Here is a 25965-nt window from a genome sequence, read left to right on the forward strand (position 1 = left end):
CCAACTGAAGAACGATACAGTCCCAACGAAAAGGCAAGACAGAAAGACCAACTGAAGAACGATACAGTCCCAACGAAGCTTTCAAAGGCTGGATGCAGTGGATGCTGAATGTTCGAGTTTTCAAAGTAATCAGACTCTATAAATTGACTATGAAATGAGTGAAATCGTCACGTCAGAGACAAATTGAGTAATGGCAATTATTTCCATGATTCAAAGTTGGAACTGAGTGTTGAGTCACACATGTGTGTGTGTGTAATAGCATACCTGTGCGTGTATGGTCATTGCAATTAAGCATGGCATTGCTATTTTTCCTTATTTAGTATTTTACACTTCCGTAGATCCAGAGAGCTCCAAAGTCCTTAATTTAAGAGTAAGAATTGTATTTAGAGTTGTCAAGCAAATAAAAATTAAATTTCATGACCTTGGTTGGAATTCGAACTTTAGCCCTCGCTCTTGGTAGGCCGCTTTCAAAGCAAAGTCCTTAATTTAAGAGTAAGAATTTTATTAAGAGTTGTCAAGCAAATAAAAATTAAATTTCATGACCTTGGTTGGAATTCGAACTTTAGCCCTCGCTCTTGGTAGGCCGCTTTCAAAGGCTGGATGCAGTGGATGCTGAATGTTCGAGTTTTCAAAGTAATCAAACTCTATGAATTGACTATGAAATGAGTGAAATCGTCACGTCAGAGACAAATTGAGTAATGGCAATTATTTCCATGATTCAAAGTTGGAACTGAGTGTTGAGTCACACACATGTGTGTGTAATAGCATACCTGTGCGTGTATGGTCATTGCAATTAAGCATGGCATTGCTATTTTTCCTTATTTAGTATTTTACACTTCTTGTGAAGTCAGAGGAGAAAATAAAAGTCTCATTTCCAAGAGGTTTGATAGAGGGACTTGCAACAACGGAGGTCTTATCGTCCCGAAATCTAAAAGATGGAGGGTGGGATAAGAAAAAGCCAGCCGTTCCGACCTTATCTGTTTGGGATAAAGTCTGGCCGGGGTGGAAATCGAACCCGCGGCTGAGCGCTTACAAAGTAGACGCGCTGCCAACTACCAACCAAGCTAACTAGGTGTCTGTTTGATTCGAGAAATCCCACACCTGACACCTTGTTTGATTCGAGAAAGAACACAAATGTTGGTGACTGTAATATTGAACTTTAATATCTGAAACTGAAACGCCACTAAGATCCCTTGTAGCTCAAATTATGAACATTTTACAGACCTTTCTCTGTTCATAGAGAGAAATTCTTTTCCATCCAATAATCACCCCTATAAGTTTTGGTCCGTTAACTTGTGGACCTTCCTGTATATGTCTGAAACAATCCTAATCACATCTGAGTGCCCTTGCATCCTTTCAATTTTCAATCACTAGCATTATCCAGGATCATTTGTCATTTCTATAACTTGGGGGGGGCACTCTGGACAACCCACTCTCTGTTACATCTCCCTCCCTATCTATTCGAAGTCGGAGTGTGGGTGCACAGAATTGATTGAATGGGGAGATTCATTGTCTAGTGAGGTTTTATTGAGGATGATAGAGACTCAAATTGTAGGGAGATAAAGAGTTAATAGAAGGGTTATAGTCACGAGGGAGCAATCGACGAAAATTATCGAGGTTTCCGTTGAAAAGTATTGGAAGGTGGAAGTATTTTGGATTATTTGGAAGTATTTTTTTAGGATTTTACAAAACCTCGTTTATCTTGATGAATAATTGAAACATCAACATAAGTCTTTTCGCAGCTGATTCTCAACAACATTTGACATTAGGAAAACCATTTAACCCTCGTTGCATTTAAACAGGTACCTCCCTTAGAAAAAGATATTCTCGACCCAAGGAATCACACCTGGAAAACTTCTGCGAAATGTTAAACAACCGCTTACGATCCTAATCTAACTAATCCTCACCTCTGATTTTGTTTCAGCATACGGGAACTCCCCGCCCTCCTTCACAACCGACGTCAACTCCCCCCTGGTGGTAGAAGAGAACACTCCTCCTGGTACAATAGTATCAACACTGGAGGGTGTGGACCCAGAGGGCTCCAAAGTCAAGTATGGAATCTACGGTACAGATCGGTTCTCTCTGGATCGAGATAGTGGGGAACTGAGAGTAGCTCAACCTCTGGATCGAGAAGTAAGTACAATAGTACTAGACACTAGTACAATAGTACTAACACTAGTACAATAGTACTAACACTGGAGGGTGTGGACCCAGAGGGCTCCAAAGTCAAGTATGGAATCTACGGTACAGATTGGTTCTCTCTGGATCGAGATAGTGGGGAACTGAGAGTAGCTCAACCTCTGTATCGAGAAGTAAGTACAATAGTACTAGACACTAGTACAATACTACTAACACTGGAGGGCGTGGATCCAGAGAGCTTCAAAGTCAAGTATGGAATCTACGGTACAGATCGGTTCTCTCTGGAGTCTGGATCGAGATAGTGGGGAACTGAGAGTAGCTCAACCTCTGGATCGAGAAGTAAGTACAATAGTACTAGACACTAGTACAATACTAGATGCTACTTGAGAAACATAAAATTTCAATGATATTTTCATTAATAAAACAAACATTTCCATGAACACATTTAACCACCTGTGAACATTTTTACCCACCTGTAGACCTAAGGATCGATCAGGCTTACCGGAAAACCGTAGCTTATAGAGTTTTTATTACGATTTGTTGATTGGATTCAAATGTTTCTTTTCTAGGATGGGCATCACACATCCAAGACTAACGTGGATATCAGGGTAGGAGATGTACAATTATGATTTGTTGATTGGATTCAAATGTTTCTTTTCTAGGATGGGCATCACACATCCAAGACTAACGTGGATATCAGGGTAGGAGATGTACAGAACACACCTCCTATCTTTATTAACTCTTCATTCAGTGGTGAAATCATGGAGAGTGCCCCGATAGGATCTGTCGTGTTGAGGGTAGAAGCTAAAGATGGCGACCTGGCTCAACCTCGTAGTATTTACTATGATCTCTTAACTAGTAAGTACGAATTTTGTGTGTGAATTTTATTTTTATCTATTTATTTATTTTTATTTTTGTGTTGACGCACCATAATAAATAAAAATACTAAAATAAAATAATATTTTATTCGTCAAAATAAAAACATTTATCCAATGAAACAACTGCCACTTTAGGCGCTTGTGGTCTGTGTCGTAGCATGCCCATTCCGTAGTATGTCCCTCATCAGATGGGACACAATACTTGCCATTTATGTGCTGGGTCAACACGAGAATGCCAGAAAGTTACCCGTTGAAATATCGTCATACTGGTCTATATTGAATGAACACAGCTATTCGTTAACGATTCTACATTTGTTAACAACTTGCCCATTTTTTTAACAATTTGCCCTTTACCAACAACGCACCCATTTGTTAACAACTTGTCCATTTATAACAACTTACCTATTTGTTTATTTTCAGATCCGGATGAATTCTTCCTCATCTAAAATAAAATAATATTTTCTTGGTCAAAATAAAAACATTTATGCAATGAAACAACTTCTACTTTAGGCGCTTATGGTCTGTGTCGTAGCATGCCCATTCCGTAGTATGTCCCTCATCAGATGGAACACAAAACTTCCCATTTAGGTGCTGGGTCAACACGAGAATGCCAGAAAGTTACCCGTTGAAATAACGTCATACTTATGTGGTCTATATTGAATGAACACAGCTATTCGTTAACGATTCTACATTTGTTAACAACTTGCCCATTTTTTAACAATTTACACTTTAACAACAACGCACCCGTTTGTTAACAACTTGTCCATTTATAACAACTTACCTATTTGTTTGTTTTCAGATCCGGATGAATTCTTCCTCATAGATTCTAACACAGGAGAATTGAAAACAGCAAAACCTTTAGACCGGGAGATATTAGGTGGTACTAATGGTGTGATCAGTCTGACAGTAAGGGTAAGTATTCTGACATATGTAGCTGAGAATTGAGAAATGAAGTTTCCCCTTTTATCTAAAAACGGAGGTCTTAACATCCGGAAATCAAAGAGAAGGAGAAAGTCAGTCGTTCCAAGAACGAACCTTACCTATCTGTTTAGGATAAAGTTTGCCCCAAGCGGGAATCAATCTTCTACATAGTAAAAAGGTAAATGATGATGTTCATACCAGATATTTCGTATTTTCTTTTTTATTTCGTGCTACAAGTCCTTTTAAAAGGTAAATGATGATGTTCACACCAGATATTTCGTATTTTCTTTTTTATTTCGTGCTACCAGTCCTTTTTCTTCGAACCCCAAACCTTTAGCATACTAACCAAGTACATTGTCTCTCCACAGGCTCGTGAGATGGTAGACGGCAAACCACTACAAGAAGATCAAGCTACTGCCTTTGCTCAGGTTACAGTAACCATATTAGATGTGAATGATTCACCCCCAGTATTCAATAGGAAAGAATATGTGGTGCATATTCCTGAAGATATACCTGATGGATCTCTACTACCAGATCTAGACATGATAGTCACTGATTCAGACTTGGTAAGTAATACAACATGTGAACAGTATTCAATAGGAAAGAATATGTGGTGCATATTCCTGAAGATATACCTGATGGATCTCTACTACCAGATCTAGACATGATAGTCACTGATTCAGACTTGGTAAGAAAATAGCCATGGTTAAACAAATAGACAGACAGACTTACAGATAAATGAAATGCGAAATCTTGTGAACCCAGCACCAAAATGAGAAGTATTGTGTCTCTTATCGCCCATCTGATGAGAGACACAACGACACAGACCAAGAGAGTCTTATGTTTTGCAGTTGTTTCATCGATACGAAATAAAAACGGCGCTATAACACCCATTTTTTTCTTCTTCTTTAAGTTGCAAATTTCATTCGTAAATATAATTCTTCAAATGAAATTGATCCCAAGGGCATGGTAAACCTAGACCCTTGACAAATGGAGTGTGCCTCAAAGCATGTGACGTGTTACAATCGACTCGAATCAGAAGTTTTAGGGTTCAGTTCAAACTTAAAACAAACTTCGTTTCTTTAACAATTCTGTATCCATTTCTACTTTGATACCAACCCCAGTGGTGTTGTGGTTAACGCGTCGGACTTTGGATCTGGAGCTTGGTGGTTCGAGTCTAAGTCAAGTCATGAAATTTATCTAGGTTTAATAATTGGGGAACAATATTTGTAACAAGCATTTTAAGTATGCTTAACACAATATAAAAAAAACCTTATTTTTTTCATGTTCTACTTTGGTTACAGGGTATGAACTCGGCGTTTTCCCTACGTCTGGAGGACGTGTCCAAATCATTCTCTGTAGAACGTCCAACGTTCTATGGAATGGTCATGCTATGACACAGACCACACGAGCTCAATTTACGTACCTATGTAAAGTGGTGAATCTGAATATCCTATCTGTCCTTTATGTTCCTAGAGTCACACTTCAGTCCTGCCTTGGAAGCCAGCGATTGCATTGTAGGATATAGCGGGATGCATGCGAGAGGAAGAATGGCCTGGGTCAAGATTTGGTGAAACACCGAAACTTGATGCAGAATGCAGTCCACTCATTTCATTGTGTTTCTGCCATTTCTGTACACTTTCTATTCATTTTAAGAGTGATTATGACTATTTATGATTCTTTGCCTATATCTTTGATTTGTTTTACATTTCAGGTGATAGCTGAGGAGACTCATACTGCAGAGAAGTTATCATCATCTGCCACTCTTATTGTACAAGTTACAGATGTCAACGATAATGTTCCTAGTTTTGAGTTAAACGCCTATACTGGCAATGTATTAGAAACAGCACAAGCTGGTACTAGCATAACTACTATTACAGCATTGGATAGTGACGGCGGGGATTATGGTACAGGTGGCATTGTGTATGAACTACTTGGTGAGTACGGTATTATGTATGTACGATAATATACCTACTGGCAATGTATTAGAAACAGCACAAGCTGGTACTAGCATAACTACTATTACAGCATTGGATAGTGACGGCGGGGATTATGGTACAGGTGGCATTGTGTATGAACTACTTGGTGAGTACGGTATTATGTATGTACGATAATATACCTACTGGCAATGTATTAGAAACAGCACAAGCTGGTACTGGCATAACTACTATTACAGCATTGGATAGTGACAGCGGGGATTATGGTACAGGTGGCATTGTGTATGAACTACTTGGTGAGTACGGTATTATGTATGTACGATAATATACCTACTGGCAATGTATTAGAAACAGCACAAGCTGGTACTAGCATAACTACTATTACAGCATTGGATAGTGACGGCGGGGATTATGGTACAGGTGGCATTGTGTATGAACTACTTGGTGAGTACGGTATTATGTATGTACGATAATATACCTACTGGCAATGTATTAGAAACAGCACAAGCTGGTACTAGCATAACTACTATTACAGCATTGGATAGTGACGGCGGGGATTATGGTACAGGTGGCATTGTGTATGAACTACTTGGTGAGTACGGTATTATGTATGTACGATAATATACCTACTGGCAATGTATTAGAAACAGCACAAGCTGGTACTGGCATAACTACTATTACAGCATTGGATAGTGACAGCGGGGATTATGGTACAGGTGGCATTGTGTATGAACTACTTGGTGAGTACGGTATTATGTATGTACGATAATATACCTACTGGCAATGTATTAGAAACAGCACAAGCTGGTACTAGCATAACTACTATTACAGCATTGGATAGTGACGGCGGGGATTATGGTACAGGTGGCATTGTGTATGAACTACTTGGTGAGTACGGTATTATGTATGTACGATAATATACCTACTGGCAATGTATTAGAAACAGCACAAGCTGGTACTAGCATAACTACTATTACAGCATTGGATAGTGACGGCGGGGATTATGGTACAGGTGGCATTGTGTATGAACTACTTGGTGAGTACGGTATTATGTATGTACGATAATATACCTACTGGCAATGTATTAGAAACAGCACAAGCTGGTACTGGCATAACTACTATTACAGCATTGGATAGTGACAGCGGGGATTATGGTACAGGTGGCATTGTGTATGAACTACTTGGTGAGTACGGTATTATGTATGTACGATAATATACCTACTGGCAATGTATTAGAAACAGCACAAGCTGGTACTAGCATAACTACTATTACAGCATTGGATAGTGACGGCGGGGATTATGGTACAGGTGGCATTGTGTATGAACTACTTGGTGAGTACGGTATTATGTATGTACGATAATATACCTATTGGCAATGTTTTAGAAACGGCAATTTCATCAAAAAGACGAACCGTTTGAGAGTTATAAAGGAACAAACGCACAAACATATTTCTGAGAAAATCACCTTGTTTTTAACACTTGGAAATAATTATTCTGTTTAACACTAATAACCGATGTATTTGTTATATTTAGAAACTCGTATTATTTCCATTTTTAGTCTAAAATTGTCTTATTTCTGAATGACAGGGGAGCACGCAGACAAGTTCCTGATAAATCCCAAGCTAGGACAGATATCCGTGGGGTTTTGTAGTACGCCCGGTATTGCCCCCTGTTTGGATTATGAAACCCAGCCTGTCTACAATCTCACTGTTAAGGTAAAACCCTTTCTTTCTCAAAATCTCATTGATGATTTTTTTTTTTTTTTTTTTCAAAAAGAAAAAAGTCATACCGTGTATATTTCTGTCTCTCTAGCTATTGATTGGTATTTACCGTGTATATTTCTGTCTCTCTAGCTATTGATTGGTATTTACCGTGTATATTTCTGTCTCTCTAGCTATTGATTGGTATTTACCGTGTATATTTCTGTCTCTCTAGCTATTGATTGGTATTTACCGTGTATATTTCTGTCTCTCTAGCTATTGATTGGTATTTACCGTGTATATTTCTGTCTCTCTAGCTATTGATTGGTATTTACCGTGTATATTTCTGTCTCTCTAGCTATTGATTGGTATTTACCGTGTATATTTCTGTCTCTCTAGCTATTGATTGGTATTTACCGTGTATATTTCTGTCTCTCTAGCTATTGATTGGTATTTACCGTGTATATTTCTGTCTCTCTAGCTATTGATTGGTATTTACCGTGTATATTTCTGTCTCTCTAGCTATTGATTGGTATTTACCGTGTATATTTCTGTCTCTCTAGCTATTGATTGGTATTTACCGTGTATATTTCTGTCTCTCTAGCTATTGATTGGTATTTACCGTGTATATTTCTGTCTCTCTAGCTATTGATTGGTATTTACCGTGTATATTTCTGTCTCTCTAGCTATTGATTGGTATTTACCGTGTATATTTCTGTCTCTCTAGCTATTGATTGGTATTTACCGTGTATATTTCTGTCTCTCTAGCTATTGATTGGTATTTACCGTGTATATTTCTGTCTCTCTAGCTATTGATTGGTATTTACCGTGTATATTTCTGTCTCTCTAGCTATTGATTGGTATTTACCGTGTATATTTCTGTCTCTCTAGCTATTGATTGGTATTTACCGTGTATATTTCTGTCTCTCTAGCTATTGATTGGTATTTACCGTGTATATTTCTGTCTCTCTAGCTATTGATTGGTATTTACCGTGTATATTTCTGTCTCTCTAGCTATTGATTGGTATTTACCGTGTATATTTCTGTCTCTCTAGCTATTGATTGGTATTTACCGTGTATATTTCTGTCTCTCTAGCTATTGATTGGTATTTACCGTGTATATTTCTGTCTCTCTAGCTATTGATTGGTATTTACCGTGTATATTTCTGTCTCTCTAGCTATTGATTGGTATTTACCGTGTATATTTCTGTCTCTCTAGCTATTGATTGGTATTTACCGTGTATATTTCTGTCTCCTCAGGCTACAGATAACTTGGGCCAAGGTAACAACAGTACGGTACCACTCACTATTACATTGTCAGATGCTAATGATAATCCACCAGAGTTTACACAGGAAGCTTATGCTGCTAGTATATATGAGGGAGTGATTGCTTTTGAACCAAGGCTTGTTATACAGGTAAGTTCTATTTGAGAAACAAGTACAGAATTAATCGTTGGGGCTGGAAAAATAACAGCGTCTGTGTAATTGGGAAAACCTGGATAAGTGGGAAAAAAATCGTGGTCCTTTAATTTGAATTGGGAAAACCTGGATAAGTGGGAAAAAAATCGTGGTCCTTTAATTTGAATTGGGAAAACCTGGATAAGTGGGAAAAAAATCGTGGTCCTTTAATTTGAATTGGGGAAACCTGGATAAGTGGGAAAAAAATCGTGGTCCTTTAATTTGAATTGGGGAAACCTGGATAAGTGGGAAAAAAAATCGTGGTCCTTTAATTTGAATTGGGGAAACCTGGATAAGTGGGGAAAAAAATCGTGGTCCTTTAATTTGAATTGGGGAAACCTGGATAAGTGGGAAAAAATTGTCGGTCCCTTGGATTCACAATTAGACAAGATCGACTGTATTAAACTAATGTGATCTGTGTCGTAGCATACCCGTCCCGCAATAATTATGTCCCCCCATCAAATGGACAGAGAAGAGACACAGTACTTCCCATTTAGGTGCTGGGTCAAATTGTGAGCACCAGGAAGTAACCTGTTGATTTTTTTTTACAATAGAAATACGAGTGCATTTTTTTCCGACTCTGAGAATCGAACCCGGGACCTTCTGTTTATTAATTTATCATGTGATTTTCCGCAGGCAACTGATCCAGATAAGACCTCGGTAATAGAGTACTCACTAGAAGACACAGAGGAACAGCTTGCTATCGATAGCACTACAGGGGAGATCTCAATCACTAGTCCTAATGGTTTGGAAATCATCACGCCACAGGAGAGCATCATCTCTCTTGTTGTTAAGGTAAACTAAGGTTTTTAACTCGGGTTTAGTAGAACTTAAAGAAATGTCTTATCAAGTTGAAATTCTAATAAGAAAATTTCCTATGTGTTTAATTTTTGTGGCCAGCCTAGTTAGCTTGGTTGGTGGTGCGTCTGCCTTGTAAGCGTTAGGCCGCGGGTTCGATTCCCGCCCGGGGCGGATTTTATCCTGATGGGATAATGTTCGTTCTCGGAACGGCTGGCTTTCCTCCTATCCTGTCTTCCTTCTTTCTTCGATTTCGGGACAATAAGACCCTAGCAGTTACAGTTCCATCTGTCAAACCTCTTAAAAAAAAATAATAATAATTTTTGTGCCAATTTTATGAAAATCAGACAAACTATTTTAAACATCTTGATGGATGTCTCTGTTTATCTATTCTAAAGTTATGATGAAACAGTCGAACAGTTCAATAAACAAACAAACTTTAACAGAGCAACTAAAGGGTTGGAGCCAACGGAGAAACTACAGGGGTTTGTACCTGAAAGAAATAGTTTCTTTCAACTGTTCTATCACTTTAATCTCATAGATCTATGGGCCTTTTTATAAGTACTTTTTTTCGTCGAATTTCTTCTGCTATACATGTGTTATCTCTTTGTATTTGGTTATGTTTTGTAGACAAGATCGACTGTATTAAACTAATGTGATCTGTGTCGTAGCATACCCGTCCCGTAATATGTCCCCCCATCAAATAGACAGAGACAGAGACACAGTACTTCCCATTTAGGTGCTGGGTCAAATTGTGAGCACCAGGAAGTAACCTGTTGAATTTTTTTTTTTTTACAATAGAAATACGAGTGCATTTTTTTCCGACTCTGAGAATCGAACCCGGGACCTTCTGTTTATTAATTTATCATGTGATATAGATTCTAACACAGGAGAATTGAAAACTGCAAAACCTTTAGACCGGGAGATACTGGGTGGTACGAACGGTGTGATCAGTCTGACAGTACGGGTAAGTATTCTGACATATGTAGCTGAGAATTGAGAAATGAAGTTTCCCCTTTTATCTAAAAACCGAGGTGTCGAACATCCGGAAATCAAAGAGAAGGAGAAAGTCAGTCGTTCCAAGAACGAACCTTACCTATCTGTTTAGGATAAAGTTTGCTCAGGCTACAGATAACTTGGGCCAAGGTAACAACAGTACGGTACCACTCACTATTACATTGTCAGATGCTAATGATAATCCACCAGAGTTTACACAGGAAGCTTATGCTGCTAGTATATATGAGGGAGTGATTGCTTTTGAACCAAGGCTTGTTATACAGGTAAGTACAGAATATAATCGTTGGGATTGGAAAAATAACAGCGCCTGTGTAATTGGGGAAACCTGGATAAGTGGGAAAAAATTGTCGGTCCCTTGGATTCACAATTAGACATGGTCGACTGTATTAAACTAATGTGATCTGTGTCGTAGCATACCCGTCCCGTAATATGTCCCTCATCAAATAGACAGAGAAGAGACACAAAATTATTAATCGTTGGGGTTGGAAAAATAACAGCGCCTGTGTAATTGGGGAAACCTGGATAAGTGGGAAAAAATTGTCGGTCCCTTGCATTCACAAGGTCTGTTTTTCATTCCTACGCCGCATCGATGCGGCGTTCACTCTGCGTCAGGAGTGGGGGTAAAAATTGGAAATTCAACAAACATAGAATGGATTTCTTATAAAGGGTCCTTCTATCGTGCAGGTACCAAGTGGGCCAAAATTTAATCACCATTTTTTTTCTTTGAACATGTTTGTCAAGTTTCATGAAAAGCGGTAAAACTAACAGACAGCTTTTCAAACTAAATTAGAAAGAGGTGTTAAAACTCAACACTCACATCGTTCATTCTATAATCGTTGAATAATTTCTGTATTCCAGGTGCCAGTGTGCTTAAACTATCTGCTCATGATAATGATGAAGGAATTAACGCTGAATTATCCTATAGAATTGAGAAAGGCTCCAATAACGATTTCAACTTCTTCTTCTTTTTAAAAGAGGAGTTAAAACTCATTCTATAATCGTTGAATAATTTCTGTATTCCAGGTGCCAGTTTGCTTAAACTATCTGCTCATGATAATGATGAAGGAATTAACGCTGAATTATCCTATAGAATTGAGAAAGGCTCCAATAACGATTTCAACATTAACAATACAACAGGTGTTTTGTATGCAAGCTCCAAGCTAGATTATGACAAGCGTGACAAGTATACGCTACATGTGATAGCTGTAGATGCAGGTAGGTAACTAAAGCCAAAAGCTAAAGCAAATACATAATGGTCGGGGCTACTCTCAAAGATCGAATTAAACTTTTATTCTTGGATTAAGCAATTAGATTTGCCAAAAAGTTGAAATCAACCAATTAGATTGTCTAATCTAGCATTAAAAAGTTCGTCATTTAATCTCTAATATCCTGAAAAATTGACCCAGTTGCAAATGTTTGAGAGTACAACGTTCAGAGTCCCGATTTACTGGGTTTGGTGAGAGAGAGAATTTATTAAACCGGGAAGAATCTACCTCTGTTTTCACACTGTACCTATCTACAATTCTACATACCTTCTATTTGATTTGATGTTCTACTTCTACCACCTGTTTCGGTGGCGTAGTGGTCAAGACGCTTGCCTGTTAAACAGGAGGGCGTGGGTTCTATCCCAGCCAAGGTAATTTTATCCTCAAAATAATTTGAGAAATTAACCACAGTAATAGTGGTAGCCTACTGCTGGAGTAAAGGGACTTTTCAGTCCTATACGAGCAGTATAAATAAGCACTATTAATTATTATTATTCCAGGTACCCCCCCTCTGACTGGCTCCACCACTGTGAACATAGCCATCACTAATGTCAATGATAAGGAGCCCTATTTCACCCCCACTACTCAGCGTGCAGAGGTCCTAGAGAACGTACCAGTGGGCACTGTCATACACAAGCTAGTGGCTAGAGATATGGACATATCAGACCCGGAGGCATTGAGTTATAGTTGGGGAGACGCGAGTAGTGCTGTGGATATGAGTGGGAACGAGGTGATGAGTGAGGAGTACAAGGTAAACACACGACACTGTTTTTCGGTTTTTTGTGTTTAGTCAGGTAAGACACGAGGTTGAATGGTAGAGACTGCACTAGGCAATAATTTTACTGAGAATAGAAGGGCCGCTGAATTCCTCAGCTCTACTGCAGCCAATGTCTATGTACAACTCATCAATATAAATGACAATAGTCCTGTGTTTAGTCAGGTAAGACACGAGGTTGAATGGTAGAGACTGCACTAGGCAATAATTTTACTGAGAATAGAAGGGCCGCTGAATTCCTCAGCTCTACTGCAGCCAATGTCTATGTACAACTCATCAATATAAATGACAATAGTCCTGTGTTTAGTCAGGTAAGACACGAGGTTGAATGGTAGAGACTGCACTAGGCAATAATTTTACTGAGAATAGAAGGGCCGCTGAATTCCTCAGCTCTACTGCAGCCAATGTCTATGTACAACTCATCAATATAAATGACAATAGTCCTGTGTTTAGTCAGGTAAGACACGAGGTTGAATGGTAGAGACTGCACTAGGCAATAATTTTACTGAGAATAGAAGGGCCGCTGAATTCCTCAGCTCTACTGCAGCCAATGTCTATGTACAACTCATCAATATAAATGACAATAGTCCTGTGTTTAGTCAGGTAAGACACGAGGTTGAATGGTAGAGACTGCACTAGGCAATAATTTTACTGAGAATAGAAGGGCCGCTGAATTCCTCAGCTCTACTGCAGCCAATGTCTATGTACAACTCATCAATATAAATGACAATAGTCCTGTGTTTAGTCAGGTAAGACACGAGGTTGAATGGTAGAGACTGCACTAGGCAATAATTTTACTGAGAATAGAAGGGCCGCTGAATTCCTCAGCTCTACTGCAGCCAATGTCTATGTACAACTCATCAATATAAATGACAATAGTCCTGTGTTTAGTCAGGTAAGACACGAGGTTGAATGGTAGAGACTGCACTAGGCAATAATTTTACTGAGAATAGAAGGGCCGCTGAATTCCTCAGCTCTACTGCAGCCAATGTCTATGTACAACTCATCAATATAAATGACAATAGTCCTGTGTTTAGTCAGGTAAGACACGAGGTTGAATGGTAGAGACTGCACTAGGCAATAATTTTACTGAGAATAGAAGGGCCGCTGAATTCCTCAGCTCTACTGCAGCCAATGTCTATGTACAACTCATCAATATAAATGACAATAGTCCTGTGTTTAGTCAGGTAAGACACGAGGTTGAATGGTAGAGACTGCACTAGGCAATAATTTTACTGAGAATAGAAGGGCCGCTGAATTCCTCAGCTCTACTGCAGCCAATGTCTATGTACAACTCATCAATATAAATGACAATAGTCCTGTGTTTAGTCAGGTAAGACACGAGGTTGAATGGTAGAGACTGCACTAGGCAATAATTTTACTGAGAATAGAAGGGCCGCTGAATTCCTCAGCTCTACTGCAGCCAATGTCTATGTACAACTCATCAATATAAATGACAATAGTCCTGTGTTTAGTCAGGTAAGACACGAGGTTGAATGGTAGAGACTGCACTAGGCAATAATTTTACTGAGAATAGAAGGGCCGCTGAATTCCTCAGCTCTACTGCAGCCAATGTCTATGTACAACTCATCAATATAAATGACAATACTCCTGTGTTTAGTCAGGTAAGCAACAAGATTGAATGGTAGAGATTGCCCTCGGCAATAACATACTGAGAATAGAAGTGCGGCTGCATTCCTCAGCTCTACTGAATAGCTGGCACATTATCCTGATAGGGTTGCCTGGAAGGGGCTGATAAGAAATGACGACCCTATTTAAGTAGGAAGGAGAAGAGGGATTTCAGAAAATAAATAAAATGAAAACACAGTTATTACTTTTAATTTTGAATTTATTTTTTGTTTCCTATAAACTTCTACATTAATAATAATTTTTGGACTTTCTTTTTGGATTTTTTGATGCTTTTTCTTAAATTTTCATTTTCGCCATCTTGTATGGATACATTCGAGACTTCACAATTTTGATTTCTTCTCGAATTTCGTTTATTTCGTCCGTAAAAATTTGGATCAATTTTGATTTTTTTCTTGAATTTGGATGCTTTTGACTTCGTGGAATTTTTACAGCTTCTTGAATTTTGATTTTTTTTTAGTCCGTAAAAATTTGGATTAATTTTGATTTTTTCTTGAATTTGGATGCTTTTGACTCGGAATTTTGGATCAATTTTGATTTTTCTTGAATTTGGATAATGACTCCGGTAATAATAATAATTTTTGTGCCAATTTTATGAAAATAAGACAAACTATTTTAAACATCTTGATGGATGCCTCTGTTTATCTAAAGTTATGTTACTCATTCTTTTTCTATTTTTTGCCATCTTTTCCTTCTCTATTTTCCCCTATTCTTTTTTCAGTTACTTACATATTTCTTTCTTCTTCTTTATTGTTATTTCTTTTAATTTATTATGTTATGGCCAGTGGCGTAGCGTGGTCTAAATTCAAGTGTAAGGCGTGTAGGGTACTAATTTCCATCATCCATGCTCTTCATGGATTGGCATAGACAAGTATAACTAGGTACCTACCTACCTTCCCAGTTCCACACTCGCCACTCGCCTTAGTATGCCTGATAATCCTGACTAGGAAAATTGTTCAACTATAAAAAAAAAAAAAATAAAATAAATGTGTACTTTAAATACCCATAAACATTGCATGGAACGCACGGTTTAGGAGTTATAAGCAAAAAACTGACAAAAGTGCGAAATTTCGGCCGTTTTCTGGCGGTTTTTCCGCCGCCAAATGTTCTCCCCTGAACTCTCGAGTTCTCAAATTTTTGGTATTACACTTTCGCCTAAAGATCCTATGAACAAGAAAGTTGTTTACCCTAATTATTGCAAGGTGGACTTCCCCTATTTCTATTAAACTGATTTTAATATCCTGAACGGGTAAAATTCGTTCTCGGAACGGCTGGCTTTATCCTATCCTGTCTTCCTTCTCTCTTCGATTTCAGGACGATAAGTCCCTAGCAGTTATAAGTCCCTCTATCAAACCTCTTGGAAAGAGAAAATGGTGATGATTGAAAATTTCGCTAACTTTGCCTTTATTTAATTAGGTATTTTTGTTGAATACGAATTGAAATGGTGTGGGTATTTAAAAGATTTCATGGTAATCAATATGGTAATCAAAACAATCTGGATTCCCACACTAATTCAATTGTTATTTCAAATAATCTAACAAATTCAAATGCTTTTCAACATTGTTTTTCTTTGTTTATCAATTGTAATGTTCTTTGTGTACAAATAAAACAAAGTATTTTGTTAAAAAAAAAAAAAAAAAAAAAAATGTGAAACAGTCGAACAGATAAATAAACAAACTTTATCAGAGCAACTAAAGGGTTGGGGCTAACGGAGAAAATACATGGGGTCGTACCTGAAAGAAATTGTTTCTTTCAACTGTTCTATCACTTTAATCTCAAAGATCTATGGGCCTTTTTATAAGTACTTTTTTTCCGTCGAATTTCTTCTGCTATACATGTGTTATCTCTTTGTATTTGGTTATGTTTTGCAGGCTACGGACGGGATGTTTGTTAGTAAAGTGCCAGTCACCATTCAAGTTATAGACGTGAACAATAATCAACCTACGTTTGAGCATGAGATTTACAATGTTAACATTCCTGAAGATGTACAAATGGGTAGGTGGATATCTATAAAATATTTTTGGTCCTATCCTAACCTTTAATTTAAATGTTAAAATTGCGAAATTCCGTGAAAATTAGACAAACCGTTCAGAAATTTAGGTGAAAGAATGGATTTCTTATAAAGGGTCCTTCTATCGTGCAGGTACCAAGTGGGCCAAAATTTAATCACCATTTTTTTTCTTTGAACATGTTTGTCAAGTTTCATGAAAAGCGGTAAAACTAACAGACAGCTTTTCAAACTAAATTAGAAAGAGGTGTTAAAACTCAACACTCACATCGTTCATTCTATAATCGTTGAATAATTTCTGTATTCCAGGTGCCAGTTTGCTTAAACTATCTGCTCATGATAATGATGAAGGAATTAACGCTGAATTATCCTATAGAATTGAGAAAGGCTCCAATAACGATTTCAACATTAACAATACAACAGGTGTTTTGTATGCAAGCTCCAAGCTAGATTATGACAAGCGTGACAAGTATACGCTACATGTGATAGCTGTAGATGCAGGTAGGTAACTAAAGCCAAAAGCTAAAGCAAATACATAATGGTCGGGGCTACTCTCAAAGATCGAATTAAACTTTTATTCTTGGATTAAGCAATTAGATTTGCCAAAAAGTTGAAATCAACCAATTAGATTGTCTAATCTAGCATTAAAAAGTTCGTCATTTAATCTCTAATATCCTGAAAAATTGACCCAGTTGCAAATGTTTGAGAGTACAACGTTCAGAGTCCCGATTTACTGGGTTTGGTGAGAGAGAGAATTTATTAAACCGGGAAGAATCTACCTCTGTTTTCACACTGTACCTATCTACAATTCTACATACCTTCTATTTGATTTGATGTTCTACTTCTACCACCTGTTTCGGTGGCGTAGTGGTCAAGACGCTTGCCTGTTAAACAGGAGGGCGTGGGTTCTATCCCAGCCAAGGTAATTTTATCCTCAAAATAATTTGAGAAATTAACCACAGTAATAGTGGTAGCCTACTGCTGGAGTAAAGGGACTTTTCAGTCCTATACGAGCAGTATAAATAAGCACTATTAATTATTATTATTCCAGGTACCCCCCCTCTGACTGGCTCCACCACTGTGAACATAGCCATCACTAATGTCAATGATAAGGAGCCCTATTTCACCCCCACTACTCAGCGTGCAGAAAAGAGGAGTTAAAACTCAACACTCACATCGTTCATTCTATAATGGTTGAATAATTTCTGTATTCCAGGTGCCAGTCTGCTTAAACTATCTGCTCATGATAATGATGAAGGAATTAACGCTGAATTATCCTATCGAATTGAGAAAGGCTCCAATAACGATTTCAACATTAACAATACAACAGGTGTTTTGTATGCAAGCTCCAAGCTAGATTATGACAAGCGTGACAAGTATACGCTACATGTGATAGCTGTAGATGCAGGTAGGTAACTAAAGCCAAAAGCTAAAGCAAATACATAATGGTCAGGGCTACTCTCAAAGATCGAATTAAATTTTTATTCTTGGATTAAGCAATTTGATTTGCCAAAAAATTGAAATCAACCAATTAGATTGTCTAATCTAGCATTAAAAAGTTCGTCATTTAATCTCTAATATCCTGAAAAATTGACCCAGTTGCAAATGTTTGAGAGTACAACGTTCAGAATCCTGATTTACTAAGTTTGGTGAGAGAGAGAGAATTTATTAAACCGGGAAGAATCTACCTCTGTTTTCACACTGTATCTATCTACAATTCTACTTACCTTCTATTTGATTTGATGTTCTACTTCTACCACCTGCCTCGGTGGCGTAGTGGTCAAGACGCTCGCCTGTTAAACAGGAGGGCGTGGGTTCTATCCCAGCCAAGGTATGGAATTTTATCCTCAAAATAATTTGAGAATTTAACCACAGTAATAGTGGTAGCCTACTGCTGAAGTAAAGGGACTTTTCAGTCCTATGCGAGCAGTATAAATAAGCATTATTAATTATTATTATTCCAGGTACCCCTTCTCTGACTGGCTCCACCACTGTGAACATAGCCATCACTAATGTCAATGATAAGGAGCCCTATTTCACCCCCACTACTCAGCGTGCAGAAAACCAGCCTAGTTAGCTTGGAAGGTAGCGCGTCTGCCTTGTAAGCGTTAGATCTTGGGTTTGATTCTCGCTTGGGCGGACTTTATCCTAAGCAGATAAGGTTCGTTCTCGGAACGGCTGGCTTTCTGCTATCCTGTCCTTTTTCTCTCTCCGTTTTCGGGACGACAAGACCTTAGCCGTTACAATTTTCTCTATCAAATCTTTTAGAAAGAGAAGAAACTTTTTTGTTCTACTTGAAAAAGAGAACCAAAAAGTATAGATATTATACAGAACTTCAACTTTTTTTATTCTGCCAAAGCTTTCTCAAAGCAAAGAGAGCAATGGAGGAGTTGCAATTTGGAAAATATTATTATTAAAAGGCCGATTCCTACGTAAAAAGTTGTGAAAAATCCGAATCTGAGGTCAAAACTCCGAAAAAGTAACTTTAAAAGGTCGAAAATTCAATTTTTCGTGCAGAGGTCCTAGAGAACGTACCAGTGGGCACTGTCATACACAAGCTAGTGGCTAGAGATATGGACATATCAGACCCGGAGGCATTGAGTTATAGCTGGGGAGACGCGAGTAGTGCTGTGGATATGAGTGGGAACGAGGTGATGAGTGAGGAGTACAAGGTAAACACACGACACTGTTTTCACGTCAGATTTCACGTCGAAATGCGCAGAAACGCATGCGCAATTGCGCACAAACAAACGAAGCGGGACTCATGAATTATGACGTCATCGCGTACGGGAGCGTATGCCGTGACGTTAAACTTAACGATTTACCGGTATTTTTTTAATCGATTTATCTCGGTATCTAGAAGTCGTAAAAGAAAAAGAAAAATTCCGTTGGTCCTCATTTTTCCTGCTCTATGACTTTGACACACAAACCAGCCGAGTTAGATTGGAGGATAGCGCGTCTGCCTTGTAAGCGCTAGGTCGCGGGTTCGATTACCACCCGGGGCGGATTTTATCCTAAGCAGATAAGAAAAATTCCGTTGGTCCTCATTTTTCCTGCTCTATGACTTTGACACATCACCCAAGTAAGCGCAACTAATCTATTCCCAGTCAATTTTTGTCTGCACAATGTACTCACATACTCTCTTCTCTTCCCCTCAGGACTTGTTCTCTGTAGACGCCAAGTCAGGCTGGGTGTCAGTAGCCAAACCCCTATCCCGTGACATAGCGGTCAGTGTTAAGCTAAGCATAGTAGTGACAGATAACACCAGTCAATTTTTGTCTGCACAATGTACTCACAAACTCTCTTCTCTTCCCCTCAGGACTTATTCTCAGTAGACCCCAAGTCAGGCTGGGTGTCAGTAGCCAAACCCCTATCCCGTGACATAGCGGTCAGTGTTAAGCTAAGCATAGTAGTGACAGATAACACAGCACCTATGTTACAACAAGGCATGGGTACTCTCATCATATCTATTATTGATGTTAATGATATACCGCCCGAGTTTGAACCACCCTGGACACGGGATGAACCTAACTATCTACTCGAGGTAAGAGATACGAATATTGAAGAATAAAGACTTTTTGTTAGCTAACTCCGACCCTGTATATACGGGAAAAGGTGAAGAAAAAGAAGAGACCCCTCCCCCTCCCTCCCGTACTGTTTTAGAAACTAATCTGCATGTTGTTTCCTTTATTGTTTAACAGGGGTTTCTCTGTGGTTTAAAAAAACAAAGTTTGGAATAAATTTCCAAAAAAGTACCATCGTATCCGCCCCTGACCAAATACTATAGGTACCTCGGAACATAACATTTCACATCTAAGTTTTACGACTTCAATAGGACTGGAAACATCCAAGTCCTCCACACTAACTCATAACTGCTATTTTACTTCAAGTTCTATATCACCCTATGCATTTCAGGTTGAGGAAGAACAACCAATAGGAAGTCTCCTAGGCAAGTTTACAGCTCTAGACAAAGACTCCAGTATAGCATTGTATGTGTTAGAACAAGATGGAGATCTGTTCAGTGTCAATAACATCACAGGTAAGGGACTTGTGGCTTCAAGACCCGCGTTCGATATTTTAAACCCAGAAAAAAAGACTTGAAATTACGTGCCAACCTAGTTAGCTTGGAAGGTAGCTCGCCTGACTTATAAGCGCTAGGTCGCGGGTTCAATTCCCGCTCAGGACGGATTTTATCCTAAACCAGATAAGGTTCACTTTCGAAACGACTAGATTTCTTCTCTTCTATTCGATTTCGGGACGATTAGATTTGTTAATCAATCATTAGAACTTCGAAAAGTCTAATTAAACAGAGCAACTAAAGGGTTGGGGATAACGGAGAAACTACAGGGGTTCGTACCTGAAAGAAATAGTTTCTTTCAACTGTTCTATCACTTTAATCTCAAAGATCTATGGGCCTTTTTATAAGTACTTTTTTTCGTCGAATTTCTTCTGCTATACATGTGTTATCTCTTTGTATTTGGTTATGTTTTGTACATGGGGTCGTACCTGAAAGAAATTGTTTCTTTCAACTGTTCTATCACTTTAATCTCAAAGATCTATGGGCCTTTTTATAAGTACTTTTTTTCCGTCGAATTTCTTCTGCTATACATGTGTTATCTCTTTGTATTTGGTTATGTTTTGCAGGCTACGGACGGGATGTTTGTTAGTAAAGTGCCAGTCACCATTCAAGTTATAGACGTGAACAATAATCAACCTACGTTTGAGCATGAGATTTACAATGTTAATATTCCTGAAGATGTACAAATGGGTAGGTGGATATCTATAAAATATTTTTGGTCCTATCCTAACCTTTAATTTAAATGTTAAAATTGCGAAATTCCGTGAAAATTAGACAAACCGTTCAGAAATTTAGGTGAAGGAATGGATTTCTTCTAAAGAGTCCTTCTATCGTGCAGACGCCAAGTGGGCCAAAATTTAATCACCATTTTTTCTTTGAACATGTTTGTCAAGTTTCATGAAAAGCGGTAAAACTAACAGCTTTTCAAACTAAATTAGGGGGGCACGGTTGGTCCAGTGGTAACGCGCTTGCTTGCCATGCAGAAGGTCCCGGGTTCGAATCCCACCATCGACAAAAATTTGCCTGGGCGGATTTTATCCTAAACAGATAAGGTTCGCTTTCGAAACGACTAGATTTCTTCTCTTCTATTCGATTTCGGGACGATTAGATTTGTTAATCAATCATTAGAACTTCGAAAAGTCCAATATTTTTACAGGAAAAGCAGTTTGAGTGAGTTAATCTAACAGTTTCTAATTTCTATGTTTTATGCTTTATATTTCAGGCGAAGTATTCATACAATCTCGATTAGACTACGAAACAATTCAAAGTGTCAACTTTACTCTAGTAGCTTATGACTCCGGTATACCTCAGCTATCTACAGCAGCCAATGTCTATGTACAACTCATCAATATAAATGACAATACTCCTGTGTTTAGTCAGGTAAGACACGAGGTTGAATGGTAGAGATTGCCCTCGGCAATAACTTACCTCGGCAATAACTTACTGAGAGTAGAAGTGCGGCTGCATTCCTCAGCTCTACTGAATACACATTATCCTGATAGGGCTGCCTGGAAGAGACTGACAAGAAATGTCGACCCTATTTAAGTAGGAAGAAGAAGGGGGATTTCAGGAAATAAAATGAAAACACGGTTATTACTTTTAATTTTGAATTTATTTTTTTGTTTCCTATAAACTTAATAATAATTTTTGGACTTTCTTTTTGGATTTTTTGATGCTTTTTCTTAAATTTTCATTTTTGCCTTCTTGTATGGATACTTTTGAGACTTCACAATTTTGATTTCTTCTTGAATTTCGTTTATTTCGTCCGTGGAATTTTGGTTCAGTTTTCATTTTCTTTCTTGATTTTGGATGCTTTTGTTTCCGCGGAATTTCGATAGCTTCTTGAATTTTGATTATTTCTTAGTCTGTTACATTTTGGATTTTGATTTTCTCTTGAATTTGGATGCTTTTGACTTCGTGGAATTTTGGATCAATTTTGCTTTTTTCTTGAATTTGGATGCTTTTGACTTCCTAAAATATGTACGTTTTTTAAGGAACCTTACTGAAGGTAAAAAAAAGAGATTTGTTAAAGGAAATTGAACAACAGAGGTTAGAGGGATTTATAACAACAAAGTGAGAGCTCCTATCGTCCCAAAATCGAAGAGAGGAGAAAGAGAGGAAAGGTAAAAGCCAGTCATTTCAAGAACGAACGCCCTGGGCGAGAATCTAACCTGCGACCTTCCAACACGGGCGCGCTACTTTCCAACCTCATCTGTTTGGGATAAAGTTCATTTTGATATTCTCTTGACTTCTGTGGAATTTTGGATCAATTTTGATTTTTTCTTGAATTTGGATGCTTTTGACTTCTTGGAATTTTGGATCAATTTTGATTTTTTCTTGAATTTGGATGCTTTCGACTCCGTGGAATTTTGGATCAATTTTGATTTTTTCTTGAATTTGGATGCTTTTGACTTCTTAGAATTTTGGATCAATTTTGATTTTTTCTTGAATTTGGATGCTTTTGACTTCGTGGAATTTTGGATCAATTTTGCTTTTTTCTTGAATTTGGATGCTTTTGACTTCGTGGAATTTTTACAGCTTCTTGAATTTTGATGATTTTTTTTAGTCCGTAAAAATTTGGATTCATTTTGATATTCTCTTGACTTTGGATGCTTTGGACTCTGTGGAATTTTGGATCAATTTTGATTTTTTCTTGAATTTGGATGCTTTTGACTTCTTGGAATTTTGGATCAATTTTGATTTTTTCTTGAATTTGGATGCTTTTGACTTCTTAGAATTTTGGATCAATTTTGATTTTTTTCTTGAATTTGGATGCTTTTGACTTCGTGGAATTTTGGATCAATTTTGCTTTTTTCTTGAATTTGGATGCTTTTGACTTCTTAGAATTTTGGATCAATTTTGATTTTTCTTGAATTTGGATGCTTTTGACTCCGTGGAATTTTGGATCAATTTTGATTTTTCTTGAATTTGGATAATTACTCCGGGGAATTTTGGACCAATTTTGATTATTCTTGAATTTGGATGCTTTTGACTCCGTGGAATTTTGGAACAATTTTGATTTTTTCTTGAATTTGGATGCTTTTGACTTCTTGGAATTTTGGATCAATTTTGATTTTTCTTGAATTTGGATAATTACTCCGGAGAATTTTGGACCAATTTTGATTATTCTTGAATTTGGATGCTTTTGACTCCGTGGAATTTTGGATCAATTTTGCTTTTTTCTTGAATTTGGATGCTTTTGACTTCGTGGAATTTTTACAGCTTCTTGAATTTGGACGTTCTTCTTTTGATACATTTAGTTTTGACTCTGTGGATTAATTTTCACTGTGTGGATATTTGATTGCTTCTTATTTTTGGATATTTCTTGAATTTTGACGGTTCATTCAAGGAACTTTGGTTTCATTTTTGATTTCTTTGATGTAGATTTTACATCTTTTCTTCATACATCTTTCTTCTTCTTTCTTTGATTTTCTTTTTAATTTTGATGGCTTTTCACATCGGAGAATTAGGGGGTTTTCTTTGATGCAACATTTTGATTCTTTCTTAAATCTTCAATGAATTTTGATGATTTTTCTCTCACAGAACAATTTTGATTTTCTTTCGACGTCTTCGCAAATTTTGATTTCTTTTTTGGTGTGATGTATTTTGAGAGTTCTGGTAATTTCATGTGGAATGTGTTTTAGTCTGTGGAATTTGGGAAGTTTTCACGCAATAATATTTAGACTTTTTTTGACGTCTTCGGGGATTTTGATTTCTTTGGTATGATGTCTTTTGAGTGAGGACTTGTGATAGCTCTGATAATTTCATGTGGAGATTTTTAATTTGGAGTTCGTGAAATAATATTTGAGTTTTCTCTCAGTGGAGTTTTGATTTTCTTTTGAAGTCTTCATGAATTTTAATTTGTTGTGTGATTTCTATGTTAAATTGTCTTTGCATTGAAAAATTTCGGTTGTTCTGGTAAGTCTTCCCGAATTTGGATTTCTATAATGTAGAATTCTTGATGGTTTTTCAACACATAACAATTTTGATTTTTTGTATCCTGTGTGTTGTTTTTCTCTTTTTGAAGTGAATAATTTTTTGAAGAGTTGGCTTAAATTTTGATAGTTGTTGTTATGCTTGGAGTTTAAAATATTATGTGGAATTTTGATTATCTATATCTTCAGTTTTGACCTCTTCTTTTGGATTTTCCCATGTGTGTTGTCTTTTGGAATTTTTCTTGTTATGAAGTGAGGAACGTTGGAGTGATACTTTGTGTCTTCTTGTGGTAATACTTGGAGTTTTGACTATCCATGTTGTGAAATTTTGATTTTCTGGGGATATCTCAACTAATTTTCATTGTTTTTTGCGTAGTTTAGTATGTCTTCAGAAATTTGATTTCTTGTTGTGGACTAGGTACCTTTCTTTTGTGTGAAGTATTTGGGAATTCTGATTTCTTCTCTTGCAGTAAGGAATGTGGGAGTGATACTTGGAGTTTCCAATTTACATAGATTTCTTGTAGCGGATTTTTTGTGTGTGATGTTTTGTTTCTTTTGGAGTGAATCATTTTGATATTTGTAATTTGTACTTGGATTTTGAATCTTCTTTCAATTTCTTTGTGATTTTCTTTTTGTGTGTTCTGATTCTAATTTGATGTGGCGTATTGATTTGTACTAAGTACCAGGAATTTCACATTGTTTACTTCTTGAGTTATGTCTTTTGGTTTCTTGTAAAATTTGAATTTTGGTTCAGGTTGATCTTTTTTTTTTTTTTTTTTTTTTTTTTTTTTTTGTTTTTTTTGGGTTAAGGTGGAATTTTGCGTCTGGGAAGAGTTTCAATATTATTTTAACCCTTGTTTGTCTCACGTCCCATTTCGTCCCCAGAACTCTCCCATTGGTCATCTGGTAACCAAGGTGAAGGCAGAAGATGGAGACTCCGGAGAGAATGGAAGGGTTACTTATCATTTCAACGTGAATGGATCTCAAGTACAACATACAGCGCAGTTTAGTATAGATCCTGATTCAGGTGCCATTACCACACGGGCTATGCTGGATAGAGAGGAGAAGAGTAGCTACCAGGTAACTTTAGACAAATCAAATCATGAATATTTATGTTGTTGTTGTTGTTGTTGTTGTTGTTGTTGTTGTTGTAGCGGCTTTAGCTTTCGCCGAATGGCGATAGCAGAGTAAAGAAAAGATGTCTTTTTGTATCTGCTATACACCGGGGTGACGGTCTCTAGCTCTAGCCATGTTAAATTGGCTGGCTCGTCCTGAACCGCAGTCAACCATCGTGAGGACTTGTGCTTGGTCTTTAAAAGCAGAGAGAACCCTTTGAGGAACTGCCAGCTTGCTAGGCTGGTCAGGGTTAGCTGTTCTCCTCCCTGTTTATAGTCCCACAGCCAGACGCT

The 25965-nt window shown here is 37.6% G+C and overlaps 1 protein-coding gene across 1 annotated transcript in view; it reads left to right on the forward strand.

Annotated features, from left to right (window-relative positions):
• Positions 1 to 1924: 1924 nt before the first annotated feature.
• The window catches only part of LOC103516146 (cadherin-87A-like), a gene marked incomplete at its 5' end in the record, with an annotated part of 47670 nt that continues 23629 nt past the window's right edge, over positions 1925 to 25965 (forward strand). The window contains 29 exons of the mRNA XM_026828627.1: positions 1925 to 2158; positions 2215 to 2312; positions 2374 to 2478; positions 2802 to 2997; positions 3817 to 3929; positions 4307 to 4504; positions 5243 to 5323; positions 5653 to 5902; positions 5967 to 6023; positions 6115 to 6171; positions 6263 to 6319; positions 6411 to 6467; positions 6559 to 6615; positions 6707 to 6763; positions 6855 to 6911; positions 6995 to 7207; positions 7463 to 7590; positions 8836 to 8991; positions 9670 to 9828; positions 16407 to 16530; positions 16853 to 17044; positions 17595 to 17699; positions 17760 to 17951; positions 18508 to 18596; positions 19054 to 19215; positions 19863 to 20087; positions 20459 to 20582; positions 21844 to 22001; positions 25442 to 25636. Coding sequence (XP_026684428.1) covers positions 1925 to 2158; positions 2215 to 2312; positions 2374 to 2478; positions 2802 to 2997; positions 3817 to 3929; positions 4307 to 4504; positions 5243 to 5323; positions 5653 to 5902; positions 5967 to 6023; positions 6115 to 6171; positions 6263 to 6319; positions 6411 to 6467; positions 6559 to 6615; positions 6707 to 6763; positions 6855 to 6911; positions 6995 to 7207; positions 7463 to 7590; positions 8836 to 8991; positions 9670 to 9828; positions 16407 to 16530; positions 16853 to 17044; positions 17595 to 17699; positions 17760 to 17951; positions 18508 to 18596; positions 19054 to 19215; positions 19863 to 20087; positions 20459 to 20582; positions 21844 to 22001; positions 25442 to 25636 — 3896 coding nt within the window. The remainder of the gene's footprint in view (positions 2159 to 2214; positions 2313 to 2373; positions 2479 to 2801; positions 2998 to 3816; positions 3930 to 4306; positions 4505 to 5242; positions 5324 to 5652; positions 5903 to 5966; positions 6024 to 6114; positions 6172 to 6262; positions 6320 to 6410; positions 6468 to 6558; positions 6616 to 6706; positions 6764 to 6854; positions 6912 to 6994; positions 7208 to 7462; positions 7591 to 8835; positions 8992 to 9669; positions 9829 to 16406; positions 16531 to 16852; positions 17045 to 17594; positions 17700 to 17759; positions 17952 to 18507; positions 18597 to 19053; positions 19216 to 19862; positions 20088 to 20458; positions 20583 to 21843; positions 22002 to 25441; positions 25637 to 25965) is intronic.

Source organism: Diaphorina citri, unplaced genomic scaffold, assembly GCF_000475195.1.
Source record: "Diaphorina citri unplaced genomic scaffold, Diaci psyllid genome assembly version 1.1 scaffold1496, whole genome shotgun sequence".
Lineage (NCBI taxonomy): Eukaryota > Metazoa > Arthropoda > Insecta > Hemiptera > Psyllidae > Diaphorina > Diaphorina citri.